This window comes from Ranitomeya variabilis, chromosome 2, assembly GCF_051348905.1.
Source record: "Ranitomeya variabilis isolate aRanVar5 chromosome 2, aRanVar5.hap1, whole genome shotgun sequence".
NCBI lineage: Eukaryota > Metazoa > Chordata > Amphibia > Anura > Dendrobatidae > Ranitomeya > Ranitomeya variabilis.
Window position 1 is genome coordinate 953,765,165 of NC_135233.1, and position 22,018 is coordinate 953,787,182.

Consider the following 22,018-nt stretch of genomic DNA (forward strand, 5'->3'; position numbering starts at 1 on the left):
AGGGCTGAAGGAGCAGTTACCTGATAAGCAAAGGACACCTTTTCTACCATGTTTGTAACAGGGTAAGGGGTTATGAGTAAATTAAAAGTTGCCATAGGGGGGAAAATCATAGGTGGCGGTGCTGGAGGGTGTCAGCCATGCTTCCAGTTTAGTCCAGGAAGGATAGATTATGAGAAATAAAGAGGATGTGGATGTAAGAAAGTTTGTTGCAGGCAGAGCATGTATCCAAAAATGTCCTGGAGAGAGAGATTAGAGAAGCACAGGTCATGCAAATGGGTTTGGGTTTTAAGGTTAGTGTTACTTCTAATCTCAGCTATGTAGAAAGGAAAGAGTTAAACAACATTTGGATGAGGATGATTTCAGCCAGCCCAGTTACAAATATAGGCCATGTTCACACATTGTGTATGGTCATTTTTTTACCTCAGTATTTGTGAGCAGAAACCAGGAGTGGGTGATAAATACAGAAGTGGTGCATGTGTTTCTATTATACTTTTCTCCGATTGTTCCACTCCTGGTTTTGGCTTACAAATACTGAGGTAAAATGCTGATCACATACTGAACGTGTCACTGTGGCCTTACCTGCAGCATCTGGTGTTCGATTTGACTCCCATCTCTACAGATAATTTGTAGCACTAGAGGAAAGTTGCCGCTATGTCCTATATCTGACCACTAGATGGCACTGTTGTATAGTCCTGTTTTCTTTCCTAGTTACCTGACCTCTATCTATGGTATCTTTTATACATTACTAATATAACGGGGTATAAAATACATCAGTCTTTTATATAGAATCTCCCAGAATTTGACACATTTGTTTTTGCTAAATAACATGTAAGCCCAATCACAAATAGGTTCAAATAGTATCCTTTTTACTGGATACGTCATGAGCTTTTCAGTAGCTTTCTTTGATGTACTATACCATTAAGATGCTTCCATTGTATTCTATGGGTCATAGATTCCCCTGTTGGGTATCCATCACTGGCGTCCGTCACATTAAGGCTATTTTGGCTTTATACCTTTAATACATACGTGATGAAAAGCTATTGAAAATCTCCTGACGGATCCTTCTATTGTATGTCTGTGACAGATGCCATCCGGTAGCATGGCCACCCATGGGCTTCCATGTTAATAGTGTACACATTGAACCTATACAATAATTACTAGATTCTGCTGGATGTAGAAGTGTCATCTACCACACTCTTCCATAGTTTCTCTTTCCCCTTTTTTTCCTGTACCACTGACAGGCTGAAGGACACAGCGGAGGCTATGGACATGTTTGGCTTGTACATTGGGGGCTTTCCATGGGCACATGCTGAATGTAATACAAACCTCAATGTGAACATACAGTATTAGGATTCATTACCTAACTGAAGGCAAATGGCTACTGGAAACACCACTGAGGTCTATGGTGGAATAACAGATATGTTTTAAGCAATATTTTCTAGAAATGGCAGAACAGATTAACATAGAAGCATATAACTCTGTACCACATGTACAAAGGTATAAAACACAGCGCAATAAAGCAGGTAAATATATCACATAGATTAAGCAAAACATTAAAAAATGGACGCCCGAGACCACGGCCTTCGGGTCCCACACAGAATTATCAAATCATAAGAAACCGTGAAACCTGATACTGACTTTATTCACATTCACCCATGTTGAAGCCGTTCATATATAGGAGATCCATAAAGTGTCCAGGGGGGCTGCCATTCTGAGTAGAAGGTTTAGCGCGGTATATCTAGTGTGCCGCGGTCACAGTTTGATAAGTTTGGGGGACTTAAGGCCCCATACACATTATTGTTGGTCATCCCCGATATTGGCAGAAACAGCTGACTAATATGTATGGGGGCACCCTGACTCTTTCCTGACACAAGGGTCGGACAGTTTGAACTGAAGAATCCGACCCTTTTATTTTTTGGGCAATAGGCCGTTGTTGGAGCTTTCTCCACTTTTCTCCTCAAAAACACATGAACATTCGCCCGAGAGATCTAAATCTCTCATATACAGAAAAATGTGCACAAAGAGCTCTATTAAAAATCACTATAATTAGTTACAAAGAAAAACATCTAAAAAATGGTGGTCTGGTGATGCATGGTAATAACCCAAAAGGTAAGTACATACATGTTACACTAAGTAAAGTGATCTAGTGCCATAACAAAGAGGATATAAATAATAGTGCAGCAAGACATGAAGCGTAATGCCACAAAAATCAATTGATTTACATAATGCATGCGTAGATAAATGTGAACGTCATTTACCTAAGTTGACCAGGCGTGCCACATCCACTTATCTATACCCAGCAGTCAGTGTTACATTATAATGCCATTAGCCTGGTCTATTCACTACGTTCGTGTATGCTGTATATATATCCTATAGACCTGGTAGAACTCTGGTGCCACATTTTGGCTCATTACCATACATCACCTGCCCACCATTTATTACATGTTTTTCTTTGTAGCTAATGAAAATTATTTTTAGTAGAGTTCCTTGTGCACATTTTCTGTATATGATCCTATATCTATCACGTGTATTTCCAGCTTAAGGCTTCAGGCGCGTGGATGTATTATAGCTGTATTTTCTGTTAAGCAACCAAGGTCCATCATGTGTCTCTGTTATCACTTCATACACTATAGATCAGGACAAAGTGGTAAATAAAAGATGTATAATTAATCCTATTAAAACCTTCCACACAATTATTAAAATTCACCTAGGGACATAAAGTGCACTGGTAAAAGAGAAAATCCACTAAAGGGTGATCCACAACAGAGTCAATCGTGCACCCAGTGGATTTATACAGGGTCTGCTCAGTCCTGTCTCAACATCAAATATAATAACCGATATTTTTGTCATAAACTGCGGCTATATAATGACAAAATATAATGGGGAGAACTGCTCACATCAAGGTAAAGATCTTCGCTTAATAACTCTCTCAAGGAATACTGGAACAATCTCGCTATATAATGCGACCGGAGTCAGATCCCCATGCCTGTCGTGGTCCCATGATAGTCCTGTATGACACTGCCATGCCCAGGTCTGTAGAAAGATGATGTGCGTTGCTCACTACGCGTTTCCTCTTCGGTAAGATTCCTCAGGGATGCGGCTGGTGAGTCAGTCCCAACACCATGCCTGTACCCTAATGTAACCAGTCATATTCATCCAACCATCTGCGCAGCAGCCTGTACAACTATGGCCTTAAATCTAACCTTACCGCGTTTCCTTGTCGTGGTGACGTCACTTCCGGGGGCACCCACGTCCTTTCCGGTTGTTGGAACGCAAGCCCCAGCAGTATCGCTTCACACAGACATACAAATTTAGTAGAAAAATAATTGTGCCATGTTCCATCAGATGCCGTATATGTGTAAGTGTGTGCATAGGGCCGAGCTCACTAATGGTGTAATACAGTGCGACACCGTAGGAATCTGTCATTTATTAGTATCACTAGGAAAATCTTTTCATACAGTGGCGTTTATTCCCCAAGTAGTGGTCCTCTAAAAAAAAAAAAAAAAGTAGACCCCACTATTGAATGATGCAAACACCCTATTGAATAGATTAGGGGGTTCGGATGTAGACAGGTAAACCTGGGTTGATACGTCTTCGTAGGCCTTATTTTTAAAGGGAACCTGTCAGCTGATTCATGCTGCCCGTGGACTGACTGCACGATTTCAGCGAAGATCTAGTTAGATAATCCCGGGACATAGTAAGAGATGAGAGTAGTCCAGCTCCAACATGGCCGGCTTCTCTCCCCACTGCTGTAGTTGATTGGTAGGCTCTCTGATGTGTGTACATAGGGAGAGAGCTATCAATCACCTGACTATTCTCATCCATGGTCCCCAGACCGATCTTCAAGGAATATTTTTTCATTAGAGAAAAACATACCTGTTGCAGTCATGCAACCAGTCTATGATTCCGGCTGCCTGTTGTTTGGGCACCTTGAATAGGTTGCTGATCTTTGGCTTTTGGCTACTGGCTTCAGCGCTTATAGCCACAGCCCTTGAGATATTCTCCTGTTTGCTAAATAGCATTAGAGAGCGAAGTCTCCAAAATGCCCTAAACAGGGTTCTGTGGCAAATGCCCCAGGGTGAGGCCCATCAGTAATACAGCAGTGACCTAGTATAGGTGCCCAACTTTACCCAGAGATCGTACAGGACACATTTCACTTTAACTTCATAGAAATTGAGGAAATTGGGAGATTTGTGTTTGTTACTTAAAACTAAAGCGCAACTAAACCGTGTCTGCGTTTTTACAAGAATTGAGCGATGTAGCTACTCATCACAAAGCACGATTCCTCATCATCCATTAATAATTCTGTTTCTAATGCATCAAAGATTCCGCTTGCACATGTGTACTGGCTGTAGGGTGCCCGATAACCTCATTGAAGTGACTAACCGTGAAAGTCGCAGCTTTGGGGAACCAATCCCAAAGTGCTTCCCTGTAAAATTGAAATATACTGATCATCTCTTTTCAGGGTTTCTTTGAAGAAGAAGAAGGAAAAGAATACATCTACAAGGAGCCCAAATTAACAGGGCTGTCAGAAATATCACAGAGGCTGCTGAAGTTGTATAGTGATAAGTTTGGAGCGGAAAACGTGAAAATCATTCAAGATTCCAACAAGGTGGGTGATGTGTATTAGGGTGAGGGTCTAGATATCGTTATCCTTCATAGTCCTGTCCTGCTGGAACGCATACTGGAAAATGTGTGATCCATCTCCATTAATCCATAGTATTGCCGTTATACCAATGGTTATACTGGGGTTGTAATAGAAGCTGGGACTTGAAATGTTATATGTTAATGCTATACTGTATAAGACTATGTTCACACACAGCATTTTTGCAGCATTATTTTTCTGCAGCCAAAATGTCCCATTTTTGAGCCTCCTGGTGTCATTTTTTGCAGTGTTTCCACAGCCTTTTTCAAGCACCTTCTGCAGTGTTTTTAGTGTGCCGATTCTCGTATGCTTTGTGTGCAGTACATGTTTATTATGCCACGAAAGACGCTGTTGCTTTTTTTTGTAGTGCTTATCACTTTCTCATTGCTTTCCATGGGTGAAAAAAAGCTGTAAAAATGCTAACGAAATGCTGAAAGAATTGACATGCTGCAGAGTTACAAAACGCTGCAGCTTTCCAATTCAGTTAGGAAAAAAACAAACATGTGCATGAGAGTTCTGCTGTCGCTGGTACTGTATAAAGGTGCTTTTAATTTGTATTAAAAAAATGCAGCAAAAAAACCTGCTGCATGTGAACACAGCCTGAGGCTATGTTACCACAATGAGCTTTTGGTGAGTTTTTTACTTCGTTGTCTTGTTGGAAGATGAAATGACGACCCATCTTAAGATCCTTGATGGAGGAGCGGAGGTTCTTGGCCAAAATCTCCAGGTAGGCTGTGCTATCCATCTTCCAATGGATGCGGACCAGATGGCCAGGCCCCTTGGCTGCGAAACAGCCCCACAGCATGATGCTGCCACCACCATGCTTGACTGTAGGGATGGTATTCTTGGGGTCGTATGCAGTGCCATCCAGTCTCCAAACGTCACGTGTGTGGTTGGCACCAAAGATCTCGATCTTGGTCTCATCAGACCAGAGAACCTTGAACCAGTCAGTCTCAGAGTCCTCCAAGTGATCATGAGCAAACTGTAGACGAGCCTTGACATGACGCTTTGAAAGTAAAGGTACCTTACGGGCTCGTCTGGAACGGAGACCATTGCGGTGGAGTACGTTACTTATGGTATTGACTGAAACCAATGTCCCCACTGCCATGAGATCTTCCCGGAGCTCCTTCCTTGTTGTCCTCGGGTTAGCCTTGACTCTTCGGACAAGCCTGGCCTCGGCACGGGAGGAAACTTTCAAAGGCTCCAGGCCGTGGAAGGCTAACAGTAGTTCCATAAGCCTTCCACTTCCGGATGATGCTCCCAACAGTGGAGACAGGTAGGCCAAACTCCTTGTTTTGTACCCCTTGCCAGCCTTGAGACCCTCCACGATCTTGTCTCTGATGGCCTTGGAATGCTCATTTGTCTTTCCCATGTTGACCATGTTTGAGTGCTGTTCACAAGTTTGGGGAGGGTCTTAAATAGTCAGAAAAGGCTGGAAAAAGAGATAATTAATCCAAACATGTGAAGCTCATTGTTCTTTGTGCCTGAACTACTTCTTAATACTTTAGGGGAATCAAACAGAATTCTGGTGGTTTGAGGGGTTGAATAATAAATGACCCTCTGAAAAAACTTTTCCCAATTTAAAAAAAAAATAAACAAAGAAATAACATTCTTTTTTGCTGCAGTGCATTTCACACTTCCAGGCTGATCTACAGTCCAAATGTCACAATGCCAAGTTAATTCCAAATGTGTAAACCTGCTAAATCTGCAGGGGGTTGAATACTACTTGTAGGCACTGTATTTATATTTAGTTCAGCGCGAGATATGTGAAAAACCGGTAATTCAATTGCTGGCTTTTGCTATCTCCTTCACAAACCCGACATGATATGAGACATGGTTTACATACAGTAAACCATCTCATATCCCTTTTTTTTTTGCATATTCCACACTACTAATGTTAGTAGTGTGTATGTGCAAAATTTGGGCGCTCTAGCTTGTAAAATAAAGGGTTAAATCGCGGAAAAAATTGGCGTGGGCTCCCGCACAATTTTCTCCGCCAGAGTGGTAAAGCCAGTGACTGAGGGCGGATATTAATAGCCTAGAGAGGGTCCATGGTTATTGCCCCCCCCCCCCCTGGCTAAGAACATCTGCCCCCGCCCACCCCAGAAAAGGCACATCTGGAAGATGCGCCTAGTCTGGCACTTGGCCACTCTCTTCCCACTCCTGTGTAGCAGTGGGATATGGGGTGATGAAGGGTTAATGTCACCTTGCTATTGTAAGGTGACATTAAGCCAGATTAATAATGGAGAGGCGTCAATTATGACACCTATTCATTATTAATCCACTTAATCCAGCGTGTTGTAATATTTTATTATACTGGTAATCCACCTGAAGACCCTCGTCCTGTAAAAAAGGTAAAATAAAAGATCAACAATATCCCATACCTTCCGTCGTTCTGTCAGTCCCACGATGTAAATCCATCTGAAGGGGTTAAATAATTTTACAGCCAGGAGCTGTGCTAATGCAGTCGCTCCTGTCTGTAAAATGTTGTGAATGAATGTAATGCAGGGGAATGTCCTGTAGTTACCTTGAGTCGCGGTGATGCGGTGAAAATTCCCACGCTCGAGTTCATATGAGGACATCCAGCAGAGGGCGCATCACCGCGGGAGCCCACGCCAATTTTTTCCGCGATTTAACCCCTTATTTTACAAGCTAGAGCACCCAAATTTTGCACATACACACTACTAACATTAGTAGTGTGAAATATGCAAAACAAAAAGGGATATGAGATGGTTTACTGTATGTAAACCATGTCTCATATCATGTCCGGTTTGTGAAGGAGAAAGAAAAAGCCGGCAACTGAATTTCCGGCTTTTCTCTCTAACACCGCTGCGTATTTCTTGCAAGTCACACTGCTGGTCCGTGTGTAATTCGTATTTTTCTCGCCCCCATAGACTTTCATTGGCAATTTTTTTGCGCAATATGGTGACAAACGCAGCATGCTGCGATGTTCTACGGCCGTACAAGACCGTATAATACGGATCAGTAAAATACGGCAAATAGGAGCTGGGCCATAGAGAATCATTGTACCGTGTGCAATCCGTATTTTCTGCACCTCTCATACGTCCGTAAAACTCGCTAGTGTGACGCCGGCCTAAAACACAAATGTATGGGGATCGCCCATGGGTCCTGTTTCATCCAACACGTTGAATTAAAGCTTGATTGTCTCCTGTGAGATAAGCAGTGTCAGCTGTGTCTGGTCCAGTTTTTTACTTTCCACCATCCATCCATAACACAATTATATCAGTGTGAATATTTGTGACCAAACTGTGACAATTATGTTTCATTATATTTTTACTATAGTTCTACAATAGTTTTTGGGGAATATTAGCGATATTTTGCTTTCTGCTAGGGCTGAGTGCTGAATTCTGCTGACCCCCTCCACCCCGCTTCTATCAGCTCAGATAACATTCACAGTGATGGGGATAGCATAGGCGATAAGCCTATTTTAATCTCGTACTTATCCAATGTAAATGTGTAGAAATCTCATTGAATAGCAGAATACTGTGAGAAGTATTATCTGAGCGTGTATATCAGCTGTAAGACTGATAAAATGGGACACATCATGGTCGAAAATGGAATACTCTGTTAAGACTTCACCTTTTCTGTAAGTATTCCTTAATGTTTATTTAGGTGAATCCCAAGGATCTGGATCCCAAATTTGCCTACTTCCAAGTAACATATGTCACACCTTACTTTGATGAGAAAGAGCTTGAAGACAGAAAAACTGATTTTGAGAGACACCACAATATAAGCAGATTTGTATTTGAGACCCCTTTCACCTTATCAGGGAAGAAACATGGTGGAGTGGAGGAACAATGCAAGAGGCGCACCGTGCTGACCAGTAAGTGACTACTATCCATGTACACACTCCGGGCAAGGCGGGAACAGAAGAGAGATGCAGTAGGCAGCTGCCTAGGGTGCCAGGAAAGAGAGAGGGCTGCTTTATGCACCACAAAAGCTGAATACTCAAAGGAGCAGATCTATTAAAATGGTGCAACTTTTATACACTGTGAAGTTAAAGTACCACTCCAGGTTTGTTTGTTTTTAATTTCACTACTAGATAGGTATGTTAATGTGTGTTACATGTGTTTACTGGTTGCCATCTTCAGCTGTTCCCAGCGACGCTTCGGTCCTCTTCTGTACTAGGAGACCGCAGTTGTGACTGGCTGGATCACTCCTAAGTTTACTGGGCAGACCGGAAGTCACTTCTCATTGAGTGTCTATGAGACACAGAACAAGGCTCTCATTGACTTACCGTAAGTAAAGACAGATAGTGATCATTAGCAGTGACTTCCGACCAGTCAGATCTGTGGTTAAAAAATGGTGTAGGGGACCGGAATGGCACCAGAAACAGTAGAAGACAGCCACCGGTAAGTATTTTACAATACACAGAGAGCATACATTACTGATACCTTTCCAATGCTGAAACAAAAAATAACCCTGGTGTGCTACTTTAAACTAATCAGTGTTAAAAATTGCCTGATTTACATTATCACAAGGGCCTATGCTGGTTGATAATTTGATGGATCTTTAGGCTGACCAGTCTATGTTTACACCAGATAGTTGGCTTACTGTAGGACTGAAATTTGCACCATTTGCACAGTCACAACAATCAGGTTCTCCATGCATGTGTTGTGAGTGTCATACAGCCGCGACACATGCAGCTGCGGCGCCAAACAGCTGATTATCGGGAGCGATCCCGGTTCTCACTGTAGCTTATTCGGTAAGCACTATAGTTTGCCGAATAAGGAGGGAGCCGACGATGTTTGCTCATCTCTACTTACAACATAGCCAATCTCATCATTACCTCTATACACCTCCTGATAAATCGACTGTACATACATGGCCACACTATAAAAGTTGATTTAAGTCCTCTAACATAGCAAAGCCATGTTACCTACTCCCCATATGCACAGTTAAAGTGGGAATAACATTTGGACAAACATGGCCTGTATTCTATGACCATTTCATGGACTGTTCTTTTTCTCCTGCAGCCAGCCATTTATTTCCATATGTTAAAAAAAGGATACAAGTAATCAGCCAGGCAAGCACCGAACTGAATCCCATAGAGGTTGCAATAGATGAGATGTCCAAGAAAGTCCAGGAGCTGCAGCAGCTTTGCACCATGGATGATGTGGATATGATAAGACTTCAGTTGAAGCTTCAGGGGAGTGTTAGCGTCAAGGTGAGAAGTGCAGATAGCTGAAATAAAACCTGTATTTCAAAGCTATTCAGCTGTTCTCTTCTGTCTGATGTTTACAATGTCATAATTGTATTTATTCACGTTTTCCAAAATGTCAGTAGGAAATGGTGTTCTTAATGCCTTCACTGGGGTAGTCAAGGGACAGCCCATGGGGTTAGCCAGCCGAATGCCCAATTCTGACAAGCTCTCAGATAATCTAATGATTTTGATCATTGGTGGTCCGATTACTCAGAAGTAGTCAAAGCAGATAACTGTATGTGGAATTAACTTATGGTAGCCTTAGTTTGAGGTGAATAATATGAAAAAGTTCTTCCCTTAAATTTACATTAGTAAAATGACAATATCATTATGTATCTTTGCTGCTTTTCCCCTTCTTTGCTCATCTTGCCATTACAGTTTGACCGTTATCAGAGAAGCTCCGATCCTCACACTTACCGATTAGTCCTTCCAGCACATCAATTTCAAGAACTCAATGTTCACTTTTTCCTAGTATAACCCTAACGTGCAATCAATGTCATTCACTGCACCTGTTTTATTGTTATGGCTGATTGATGTAAAGTCTATTGTAGAAAGGCATCAATTAATGTATAATCATCCACTGATCAATCAGAATTAGGTTTTTACATGAATTCGTAAAGTTAAAAATAAGGCAGAATGTCTCCTTTTTCCATAATCTTCAGATTACAGCACAAGTATCTGGAGGTGTAAGGACTTTGGTAATATTTTCCAAATTTCTGACAAATCTGTCTTAGGCTGGGTTCACATAGCATTTGCCACTACATTCAGTGGCTCCATCGGGGCTTAGGTCCAAACCCCTGCAAAACGGGATGTGTTTGCCAAAGAGGCCATTGACTATAATGATGCAGATGGAGTCACAGTGTGCTCTGTCATGCATCATTTTGGGCTGTATATGCTTAGCAAGACGTAATCATTTACATCTTGGTGCCCACCTCCAATAGGCTTAGACGGCCGAAAATAATGCATGAGAGAGCACACTGCGACTCTGTCTGCATTATTATAGCCAATGGCCCCATCGTATAAACCTCAATCCCATTTTGTGAGAGTTAGGTTGTAATCCCCAGTGCAGCCACTGAATGACCGGAGTGACATTTCTGGCACAGGGAAAGCCACGTATCACGAATGAGACACGAGAATGCTAAAAGTTGCTAATTTTGCGCTACTCCGATTTGTGCCAAAATATCACAGCTTTTTGACGAGATTTTTGCCAGTATTCTGGCAAAATTTCTGTAATGAATCATGGCCAAAGAACGCAGATTCGGTCACCTTATAATGTTGAGGTGTCAAATAAATAAAATCTCCACCTGTCCTATGGGCTTACGGAATGGAGAATCCCCCGTATGTTACACTGTTGTAAGGGAAGTTTTTTTTCTTCCAAATAAAAGTCACATTTTTCACTTTTTGTTTGCGTAGACACATTGAAAAGATTAGGTTCAAAGAAGAACTGACATTTTATCCTTATCTGTATTAAATGTAATTTTTGGCGTGATTCTTTGTATCCCATGTAGATATTTATTTGCCCTTTATCTTCTAAAGTTGAACATTTCTGTTCTGAAGTCTAATTTGCTGGGTTTCAGGTAAATGCCGGCCCGATGGCATACGCTAGAGCATTTCTAACAGAGACAAATGCCAACAATTACCCAGAAAACCAAGTAAAGCATCTGAAAGAAATATTCAGGTAATATAATATACAAAGTATAAAGTTCTTTATTGAAGAAAGAACCAAAACTAGGACACGTGTATAAATGATGCAGAGAGAAGTTATTTCAATGTACAGAAGGAAGTTATTGGTTATATTGTCTCCATTGCCAAAGCTTCACATAAGGTAGCCAAATAACAATCAGCAATCACATCCTGCCAATGACTTGGTATACTGTACGGCCAAAATACAAAATGATTGGCCGGTCTATGTTGGGGAACTTTTCTGTCTCCAGATATTACGGTAATGCAGAAACAAAATATTAGAAATAAAGGGCATTGTTGCCTACCTATGAGAATGCACAGGCAGAAGTTACCGCCATGGGTAATCTGTCAACTTTTTAGAGCTATTTGTTTGTTAGAGATTTTCGTAGATGTTATGAAGACGGTTTCCAAGTATAAAAATTGCCTTATATTAGTAAGAAAGCGACATCCCAATAGCCACATTTTGGTCATATTTTTTCTCTTGCCTTTTATGCTTTAAACACAAGGACAGGTGTCCATATTGTCCAATCGCTATTGTTCTGAATTTTGCCACACTCACTATGTTCTTCTTTACGTGCACTTTTTTCCAGACAATTTGCAGATACATGCGGCTTGGCTTTAGAAGTAAATGAGCGCCTGATAAAAGAAGATCAACTGGAATACCAAGAAGAGATGAAGTCTCATTACAGGGAAATTCTGACAGAACTCTCTGTAGTCATGAATGAACCGGTGAGCGGATAAAAATAACCTCGCATTAGTAAAGATGGGAAATATTCTTAGCTAATGAAACAGTAGACTAGTGCCAGTGCCTGAAACTGTCTGGCCTTAAATTTCACATTTCTTTGTGGATGTTGTCTGTGACCTCTTCATTGTCACATATATCAGATATCACTGTCTGTGAAGATGGCTCTCATCTATCATTAACCCAAAGTGAAATCTAGGTAGACCACAAATACCCTGGGGGGACGATACCGGGAGTCTGACAGTGGTGATAAAACCGGCGTGCACTAAGGATAGCGACGGCTGTAACTATATACGCCTGCTCCCACTATAACGGGTGGACAGAGGTAAAACTCTCCCTTGTAAAATGCGGACAAATGAAGGTGTTGGCTTATTGGGGTCATCTTTCTCTTTTGAGACTCGCAAAATCACTTACAGTCTAATTGTAGAAACTATAATTATATTTATCTTAGCTCTGCATTTAGAGTCGGGGGTCGCCTATAGGTTGGTATGATTTCCCGGGGTCTGCAGGAGACCCCCTGTGGTTGTCATGGCTGGATAGCTATGATCGCTGCCCAGCGGTAAGTTACATTACATGTAACTGTGATTACCTGCAGTATAATACAGTGTTTCAAAATGAATGGGGTTTTAGAAAATCAAGTAGAAAGATTAGAGTAAGATCAAACACAATGGAGCTGATTCATTATTACAACTGTGCATCTGTTTTGTTTAGTTTTCTGATGTTTTCACTTATTTTCCATTTCTTCTTTTAATTTGTGACATTTTTAAAGTCTATTTTATTTTTGTCTGTTTTTTATGCTCATCATTGTGGGCGACGTTTGGGATTTTTTTAGATGTTTTCAGCTGATTTATCAATTGTTGCTACATTTTTGTGTAAATGTGCTCCAGTCTCCCTTTGCCTTTATGTATGTTTGAAATTTTCTTCCACAAAAAACAGTTAAAAAGAAGCTGTCAGCTGATTCATGCTGATCAAACAGCGGGCAGCAAGAATTGAAGCCTGACTGCAAAATTGCAGCCAGGTGCCCTATTTTTCAGACTATAAGACACACTGGACCATAAACTGCACCTAGGTTTTAGAGGAGGAAATTAGAAAAAAAAATTGAAGCAAAAAATGTGGTCAATTCTGTACTTATTATCTCCTATCCTGGTATATATGATCTCCTCATCCCCATTCAGGTATGCATGGCCCCTTCATCCCCATCATGGTATACATGGCCCCTTCATCCTTATCCTGGTATACATGGCCCCTTCATCCCTATCCTGGTGTGCATGGCACCTTCATCCCTATTCTGATGTGCATAGCCCTCTCATCCCCATCCTGGTGTGCATGGCCCCTTCATCCCTATCCTGGTATGCATGCCCCCCTCATCCTCATCCTGTAATCATTGACTCCTCATCCCTATCTTGGTTTGCATGGCCCCTTCATCCCTAGCCTAGTAGGCATGTCCCCCTGATCCCTAGCCTGGTAAGCATGGCCCCCTCATCCCCATCTCTGTCCTGGTATGCAGGGTCCCATCCTTATCCTGGTATTATTGGCCCCAATCCCCATCCTGGTATGCATGGCCCCATCAGAAAAACATTAAAAAAAAAGACATAAACTATTACACTTACCTTCCTGCGCTCCCTCACAGCATCTTCTTCCGATGTCAGCATCTGATTTATGCTTGTAAGCTGCTCTTGGTAGGGACGACATGCACCGCTTACAAGTCGAGAACAGCTGCCAGAATACTCAGGGCTCTCCACCTCGGGACTATGTGTGTGGAGAGCAGTGAATATTCATTGGTATTTAATAGCGAGCACATCCTTCAGCTCCTAGGCGTTATCATTGTGCTGCTACTAAAGGTAAAGAATGTATTCCACGCCTACGGAAATGGAGAGCAGTGAATATTCATTGCCTTAAGTTGCAGGCAGATGCAAATGCCCGGCAACTGCAGGAAGTCAGCTGCTAAGGCTAACAGCGTGTCCACTATTAAAAAGAAATGAATATTCACTGCCCCCCAAGCCCATGGGCATGGAATGCAATGAATATTCATTTTTTTTAGCAGCGGGCACAGGAGTTTGCCGCAGCCATTTGCTCCTGCCTCCTGTGACCCGCTGCTTTTCGCTGCTACGCCACTGCCTCTCCCCCACCTCTCCACCACAGCCAGAGCAGGTACATCCGGACTATGAGGAGGAAACAATTGTGTCTTATAGTCCGAAAAATACGGTATATTACTCTCTGAAATGCTCCTGTGTTTCAAATTCTCCAATGCCAGAGACCAGACTAGTCCAACTCTGCCCCCCGCGCCAGTCTCTCTCTATGTTTATGCGAGAGGAAAGACCTGTCCATCACCTAGATGAGACTAGATCTTGAAAGTATATTTCCTGGAACATTTAAGAGAATAATATACAGTTCCTTGAGAAAGTATTCATAGCCTGTGAATTTTTCTCTATTTTTTTCACATTACACCGAAATGAAATGTATTTTATTGAGATTTTATGTGATACTCCAGCACAAACTAACAAAATTTTGAGTGAAGGAAATGTTAGATGGTTTTCTAAAATAGAAATCTGAAAACTGTGACATACATTTGTATTCAGCCCCCCTCAGTAAATACTATGTAGGACCGTCTTTCCCTGCAATTACTACTGCAGTTCTTTTGAGGTATGTCTCTACCAGCTTTGCAAATCTAGAAGCTAAAAATGTTTCCCATTCTTCATTGCAAACTAACCCTATCTCAGTGAGATTGGATGGAGGCATTTGTGAACAGCAATTTTCAAGTCTTGCTACAGATTCTCAATGGGATTTAGGTAACTGACTGGGACATTCAAGCACATGAATATGCTTTGATCTAGACCAGGGGTGGTGAACCTCCAACCCATGGGCTGTGAGCGGCCCGTGATTACCTTTTCTATGGCCACCTGACTGATTCCCGGGGACTGCAGTGCACGGGTCGGCCACCGCGTTTCGACAGCTGCCGGAAAGCATGCATCGCATGCATTAAAGGAATATGTCCTGTCAGGACGTACTCCATTGGCAGAGTTAGCCTGCGATGTCCTCCCATCCCACAGATGAAGACAGCAGTGGCAGCCCCATCATCACATGTGATGTCTTTGATCCTGCCTCAGCGTCTCCTGTGATGTCTCTGCTCCTGCCCCAGCATCACTTGTGATGTCTCTGATCTTGCCTCAGCATCTCCTGTGATGTTTTTGCTCCTGCCCCAGCATCACCTGTGATGTCTTTGCTTCTGCTGCAGTATGTCCTGTAATGTCTCTGCTCCTGCCCTAGCATCTACTGTGATGTCTCTGCTCCTACCCTAGTACCTCCAGTGATGTATATATTCAAGCCCCAGTGTCTCCTGTGATCTACTTACTCCAGTCCCAGCGTCTCCTGTTGTATGTACGCCAGCTCCAGTGTATCCAATGTCCTGCATATACTCCAGCTTGAGTGTCTCCTATATGCTGCATATAATCTATCCCCAGCATCTCCTATGGGATATATATGCTCTAGGGCCAGCCTCTCCTATGTGATATATATGCTCCAGCCCCAGCATCTCCATTGTGATGTATATTCTCCGGCGCCAGTGACTCTTAAATTATGGTTATGCTCCATTCCTAGTGTCTCCTATGTGGTGCATGTGATCTAGCCCCAGCATCTCATATGGGATGTATATGCTTGAGGGCTAGCTTCGCCTATGTGATATGTATGCTCCAGTCCCAGTGTCTCCTTTGATGTATATACTTCAGCCCCAGTTTCTCCTATTGTATGTACTCCAGCCCCAGTGTCTCCAAAGTGCTGCATATGATCTAGCCCTAGCTTCTCGTATGGGATTTATATGCTCTAAAGCCAGCATCTCCTATGTGATATGCATGCTCCAACCCCAGTGTCTCCTATGTGATGTATATTCTTTGACTCCGGTGACTCTTATATCATGGTTATGCTCCAGCTCCAGTGTCTCCTGTGTGATGTATATTTTCCAGCCTCAGGGTCACCTATGTGATGTGTATATAGCAGCCCCAATGTATCCTATTTATGTATAAAGCAGACCTCTCACTGCTTGCATGCTATAAATTTTGTCAGCAGTGATGAATTTCCCATGTAGTGCAATATATGTCTGTCTTCAGAAGAACATACTGCTGCAAAGTTTTTTCAAATCTTATCATCACAAAGAGTTGATTGTGCTCCAGACATATGCAAATCTGGAATAGCAGTTGTGAGTAACAACAAGATCAATACCATCTTATATAATACGTCTTACCAAAAAGAAACAATTCCAGCCGTCACATTACGGGTGAGTTAATTAATTGTTTGACCAAATATACCAGGATCATTTTCAAGTTGATAATTTTGTGTGACCCCCAAATGATGGTATAAATATCCAATATCTCCCTTAGCAGAAAAAAGGTTCCCCACCTCTGATCTAGACCATCCCTTTGTAGCTCTGGGAGTATGTTTAGGGTCATTGTCCTGCTGGAATGTGAACCTACACCCATGTCACAAGTCTTTTGCAGCTTCTAACAGGTTTTCCTCTAGGATCTTTCCATCAGCTCTCACCAGCCCTGTACCTACAGCATGATTGCCACTCTTTCATAAAGGCCAGATTGATGGAGTATACCACTAAGTGTTATGTGGACAGATTCTCCCATCTGAGATGTGGGACCTCCAAGTGACCATGGGCCTCTTGGCCGTTTCTCTAATTAGTGCTCTCTATGCTTGGGATATCAGTTTAGGTCAGGGGTCTCAAACTGCATTCCTCGAGGGCTGCAAACCATGCATGTTTTCAAGTTTACCTTAGCATTGCACAAGGTGCTGTAATCATTATGTGTGTAGGTGATTAAATTATCAGTGTGCAGTGATCCTAAAAACATGACCTGTTTGCGGCCCTTGAAGAATGCAGTTTGAGACCTCTGGTTTAGGTGGACAGCCTTGTCTTAGTAGGTTTGCAGTTGTGCCATACTTCTTCCATTTTTGAGTAATGGATTGAACAGTGCTCTGTCAGATGTTCAGAGCTTGAGCTCTTTTTATAACCTAACCCTGCTTTACTTTCTCCCAACTTTATCCCTGACGTGTCTGGTGTATTCCTTGATTTTCATGATGGTTTCATGATGCTACAGAACAGCTGTAGTTATACTGAGAAACAATTACACACAGGTGGACTCAATTTACTAATTATGTAACTAATGGAGACAATTGGTCACTCAGGATTTTATTTAGTGGTCTAAATATTCAGACTACATAAAGTTGAATACAAGTATTCAGACTACAGAAGGGTGAATACAAATGCACGTCACAACTTTCAGATCTATATTTTTTAAATAATTAGAAAAAAAATGTCTCATTTCTTTTTCACTTCACAAATACTTGCCATTTTGTGTTTGTATATTATGTAAGATCCAAATAAAATTAATTTAATGCGAACCGCAAAGCTAGACAAGTTACCGGCACCAAATCCTTGGTGGTGTGCAGCTGAATTGTACCTCAACAGCCTGTTTGCAAACAGCGGTCAACTTACGGAGTACAGATGCACACCAAAAACAAATTTATTTGCAAAGTCCAGAAGAGAAAAAAGGTGGCACTCACCCTCCGGGTAAAAGAATTCTTTATTCCATCTTGTTAAACAGTTTCTGCGTCAGAATGGTGGAAAACTTAGGACAAAATTTTACAAAATATTTGAACACAATAAACACGATGAATATGAGATTCTGATCTAGTTTTTCTGGACGTTAAAATTGTGATTGTTGAGGGCAATTTAAACGCAGAGTTGTAGGAAAGGTCAGAGCAACATAGGGTCTTTTTAGAGTATAGCAGGTGATAAATAAAAATTACACTCACCTTTTATGAGTATCTATAAAGCATGTAGTAAAGCACATCAGCAGATCCATGGGTCAGTAAATGACCAAACGATATCCAGGAAAGAAAGGAGAGATACTTTTGGTCTTTTCTGATGAAGAAGTCTTTTGTACTTTGAAACGCGTAAAATAAACCACTATCCATTTGACAATATGGGATATACGTCTCATCATTGATCAGGAAGCGCGGAAATCATCCACAAACCTTTCCTTTCTGTCCTGGAGGGCAATATAAAGACAGAGGTACACAGGAAACCCACTTCTTCAATTATGGCAGTTCCCATCCACCTCATACCAAAAGGGCCTTACTTTATAGCCAATTCTTGAGACTGAGGCGAATAAATAGTGACCATACCTGTTTCCTAGAGCAAGCAGCTGACCTAAAAAAACAAACTTGCAAAAAGATGTTATCTGCAAACCCTACTGAATGAGGCCATGGACAGAGCAACTGCTTTTTCCCAAAGAGATTTACTTCGTAGGAATACAGGAAAAAACAAAAACAAGGAAAGAGACAAAAGATTTGTATTCAGCCTTCAGTTGGGTCCAACGGACAGCCAGATCAGGGCAGCAATAAACAAAAATTGGCACATTTTGAGTAGAGACATGGATTTGGCAGAGATAATTTCCCGCAGACCTTTAATCACAAACAAAAGAGGTACTAACCTTAAAGATTGTCTGGTGCAGAACTGGATAAGACCGGAACAAAACAATTGGCTACGTAAGTTTAAACCTAAAGGCAATCACAATTGTGGCCATTGCTCCTTTTGCCATTTCCATCTCACCAGCAAGATATTGGAAATAAGTCATATTACCCACGGAGTTGATGACTTCATTTCATGCAGAATGTGTTCCGTGGTATACGTGATCTTCTGTCCCTGTCTCTTTTATATTGGTAAGATGATATGTTCCTTGTTATGACCCCAATGGCAGAGGGTCTCTGCAATAAATACCAAGTCTGCAAACACAAAAAACCAGCTCATAGGGCAGTGGTAACTGGGCTGACCGTATATCTAATCCTAGCACCACAAATAGCAGCAGCCGGGGAACGTGCCTACGTTGGTTCTAGACGTCTCGCGCCAGCCGGAGAACTAACTAACCCTAGAAGGGAAAAGATAGACCTTTCTTGCCTCCAGAGAAAAGACCCCAAAAGTTGGATACAAGCCCCCAACAAATAATAACGGTAAGGTAAGAAGAAAAGACAAACGTAAGAATGAACTAGGTATTTAGCAAAGAGAGGCCCACTGACTAATAGCAGAATATAGTAAGATGACTTATACGGTCAGCAAAAACCCTATCAAAAATATCCACGCTGGATATTCAAGAACCCCCGAACCGTCTAACGGCCCGGGGGGAGAATACCAGCCCCCTAGAGCTTCCAGCAAAATCAGGAATCACATTTAGTACAAGCTGGACAAAAAATAAGAGCAATACAAATAATAAAAAAACAAGGAAGCAGGACTTAATTTTGCATGAACCAGGACCAGCAGACAGGAGCAAACAGAAAGAACTGATTACAACGATGCCAGGCACCAGACTAAGAATTCAGGAAGTTCATATAGCAACACCCCTGGACTAACGACCCAGGTGGGTGCCAAACTAGGGAAAGACAATCTCAGAGTCATACCACTAGTGACCACAAGAGGGAGCCAAAAAAGTCTAATTCACAACAGTACCCCCCCTTTAAGGAGGGGTCACCGAACCCTCACCAAGACCACCAGGGCGATCAGGATGAGCAGCGTGAAAGGCACGAACTAAATCGGCCGCATGCACATCAGAGGCAACCACCCAGGAATTATCCTCCTGACCATAGCCCTTCCACTTGACCAGATACTGAAGCCTCCGTCTGGAGAGACGAGTATCCAAGATTTTCTCCACCACGTACTCCAACTCGCCCTCAACCAACACCGGAGCAGGAGGCTCAACAGAGGGAACCACAGGTACAACGTACCGCCGCAACAAAGACCTATGGAACACGTTGTGAATGGCAAACGACACCGGAAGATCCAAGCGAAAGGACACAGGATTAAGGATTTCCAATATCTTGTAAGGACCGATGAAGCGAGGCTTAAATTTAGGAGAGGAGACCTTCATAGGAACAAATCGAGAAGACAGCCATACCAAATCCCCAACACGAAGTCGGGGACCCACACCGCGGCGGCGGTTGGCAAAACGCTGAGCCTTCTCCTGTGACAACTTCAAGTTGTCCACCACATGATTCCAAATCTGCTGCAACCTATCCACCACAGAATCTACCCCAGGACAGTCAGAAGGCTCCACATGTCCCGAGGAAAAACGAGGATGGAAACCAGAGTTGCAGAAAAATGGCGAGACCAAAGTAGCGGAACTAGCCCGATTATTAAGGGCAAGCTCAGCCAACGGCAAGAAGGTCACCCAATCATCCTGATCCGCAGAAACAAGACACCTCAAATAAGCCTCCAAAGTTTGATTAGTTCGCTCCGTTTGTCCATTAGTCTGAGGATGAAAGGCAGACGAAAACGACAAATCAATGCCCATCTTAGCACAAAAGGATCGCCAGAACCTGGAAACAAACTGGGATCCTCTGTCAGACACGATATTCTCAGGAATGCCGTGTAAACGAACCACATTCTGAAAGAACAAAGGAACCAGATCGGAAGAGGAAGGCAGCTTAGGCAAAGATACCAAATGGACCATCTTGGAAAAGCGATCACATACCACCCAGATGACAGACATGCCCTGAGACACCGGAAGATCTGAAATGAAATCCATGGAAATGTGTGTCCAAGGCCTCTTCGGGACAGGCAAGGGCAAGAGCAACCCGCTGGCACGAGAACAGCAAGGCTTAGCTCGAGCACAAGTCCCACAGGACTGCACAAATGACCGCACATCCCGCGACAAGGAAGGCCACCAAAAGGACCTAGCCACCAAATCTCTGGTGCCAAAAATTCCCGGATGCCCTGCCAACACCGAGGAATGAACCTCGGAAATGACTCTGCTGGTCCATTTAACAGGAACAAACAGTCTGTCAGGTGGACAAGAGTCAGGTCTACCAGCCTGAAATCTCTGCAACACACGTCGCAAATCCGGAGAAATGGCTGACAAGATTACACCCTCTTTAAGAATACCAACTGGTTCTGCGACTCCAGGAGAGTCAGGCACAAAGCTCCTTGAAAGAGCATCAGCCTTCACATTCTTTGAACCTGGTAAATACGAGACCACAAAGTCAAAACGGGAGAAAAACAATGACCAACGGGCCTGTCTAGGATTCAGGCGTTTAGCAGACTCGAGATACATCAGATTTTTGTGATCAGTCAAGACCACCACACGATGCTTAGCACCCTCGAGCCAATGACGCCACTCCTCAAATGCCCACTTCATGGCCAGCAACTCCCAATTGCCAACATCATAATTCCGCTCAGCAGGCGAAAACTTCCTAGAGAAAAAAGCACATGGTCTCACTACAGAGCAACCAGGGCCTCTCTGCGACAAAACGGCCCCTGCCCCAATCTCAGAAGCATCCACTTCAACCTGAAAGGGAAGTGAGACATCAGGCTGGCACAAAACAGGCGCTGAAGTAAACCGGCACTTCAACTCTTGGAAAGCCTCCACGGCTGCTGGAGCCCAGTTAGCAACATCAGAACCTTTCTTGGTCATATCCGTCAAAGGTTTAACAACGCTAGAAAAATTAGCGATAAAACGACGGTAGAAGTTAGCAAAGCCCAAGAACTTCTGAAGACTCTTAACTGACGTGGGTTGAGTCCAATCATGAATAGCTCGGACCTTGACTGGGTCCATCTCCACCGCAGAAGGGGAGAAAATAAAACCCAAAAAGGGAACCTTCTGTACTCCAAAGAGACACTTTGAGCCCTTAACAAACAAAGCATTCTCACGCAAAACCTGAAACACCATCCTGACCT

At 42.7% G+C, this 22,018-nt stretch overlaps 1 protein-coding gene across 6 annotated transcripts in view; it reads left to right on the top strand.

Annotated features, from left to right (window-relative positions):
• Window positions 1-22,018, top strand: part of DOCK10 (dedicator of cytokinesis 10) — a 500,094-nt gene that overhangs the window by 462,217 nt on the left and 15,859 nt on the right. For all 6 annotated transcript variants that reach the window (XM_077290787.1, XM_077290784.1, XM_077290788.1 and 3 more), the window contains 5 exons: window positions 4,466-4,612; window positions 8,279-8,489; window positions 9,643-9,833; window positions 11,447-11,547; window positions 12,143-12,281. In XM_077290787.1, the coding sequence (XP_077146902.1) occupies window positions 4,466-4,612; window positions 8,279-8,489; window positions 9,643-9,833; window positions 11,447-11,547; window positions 12,143-12,281 (789 nt within the window). The remainder of the gene's footprint in view (window positions 1-4,465; window positions 4,613-8,278; window positions 8,490-9,642; window positions 9,834-11,446; window positions 11,548-12,142; window positions 12,282-22,018) is intronic.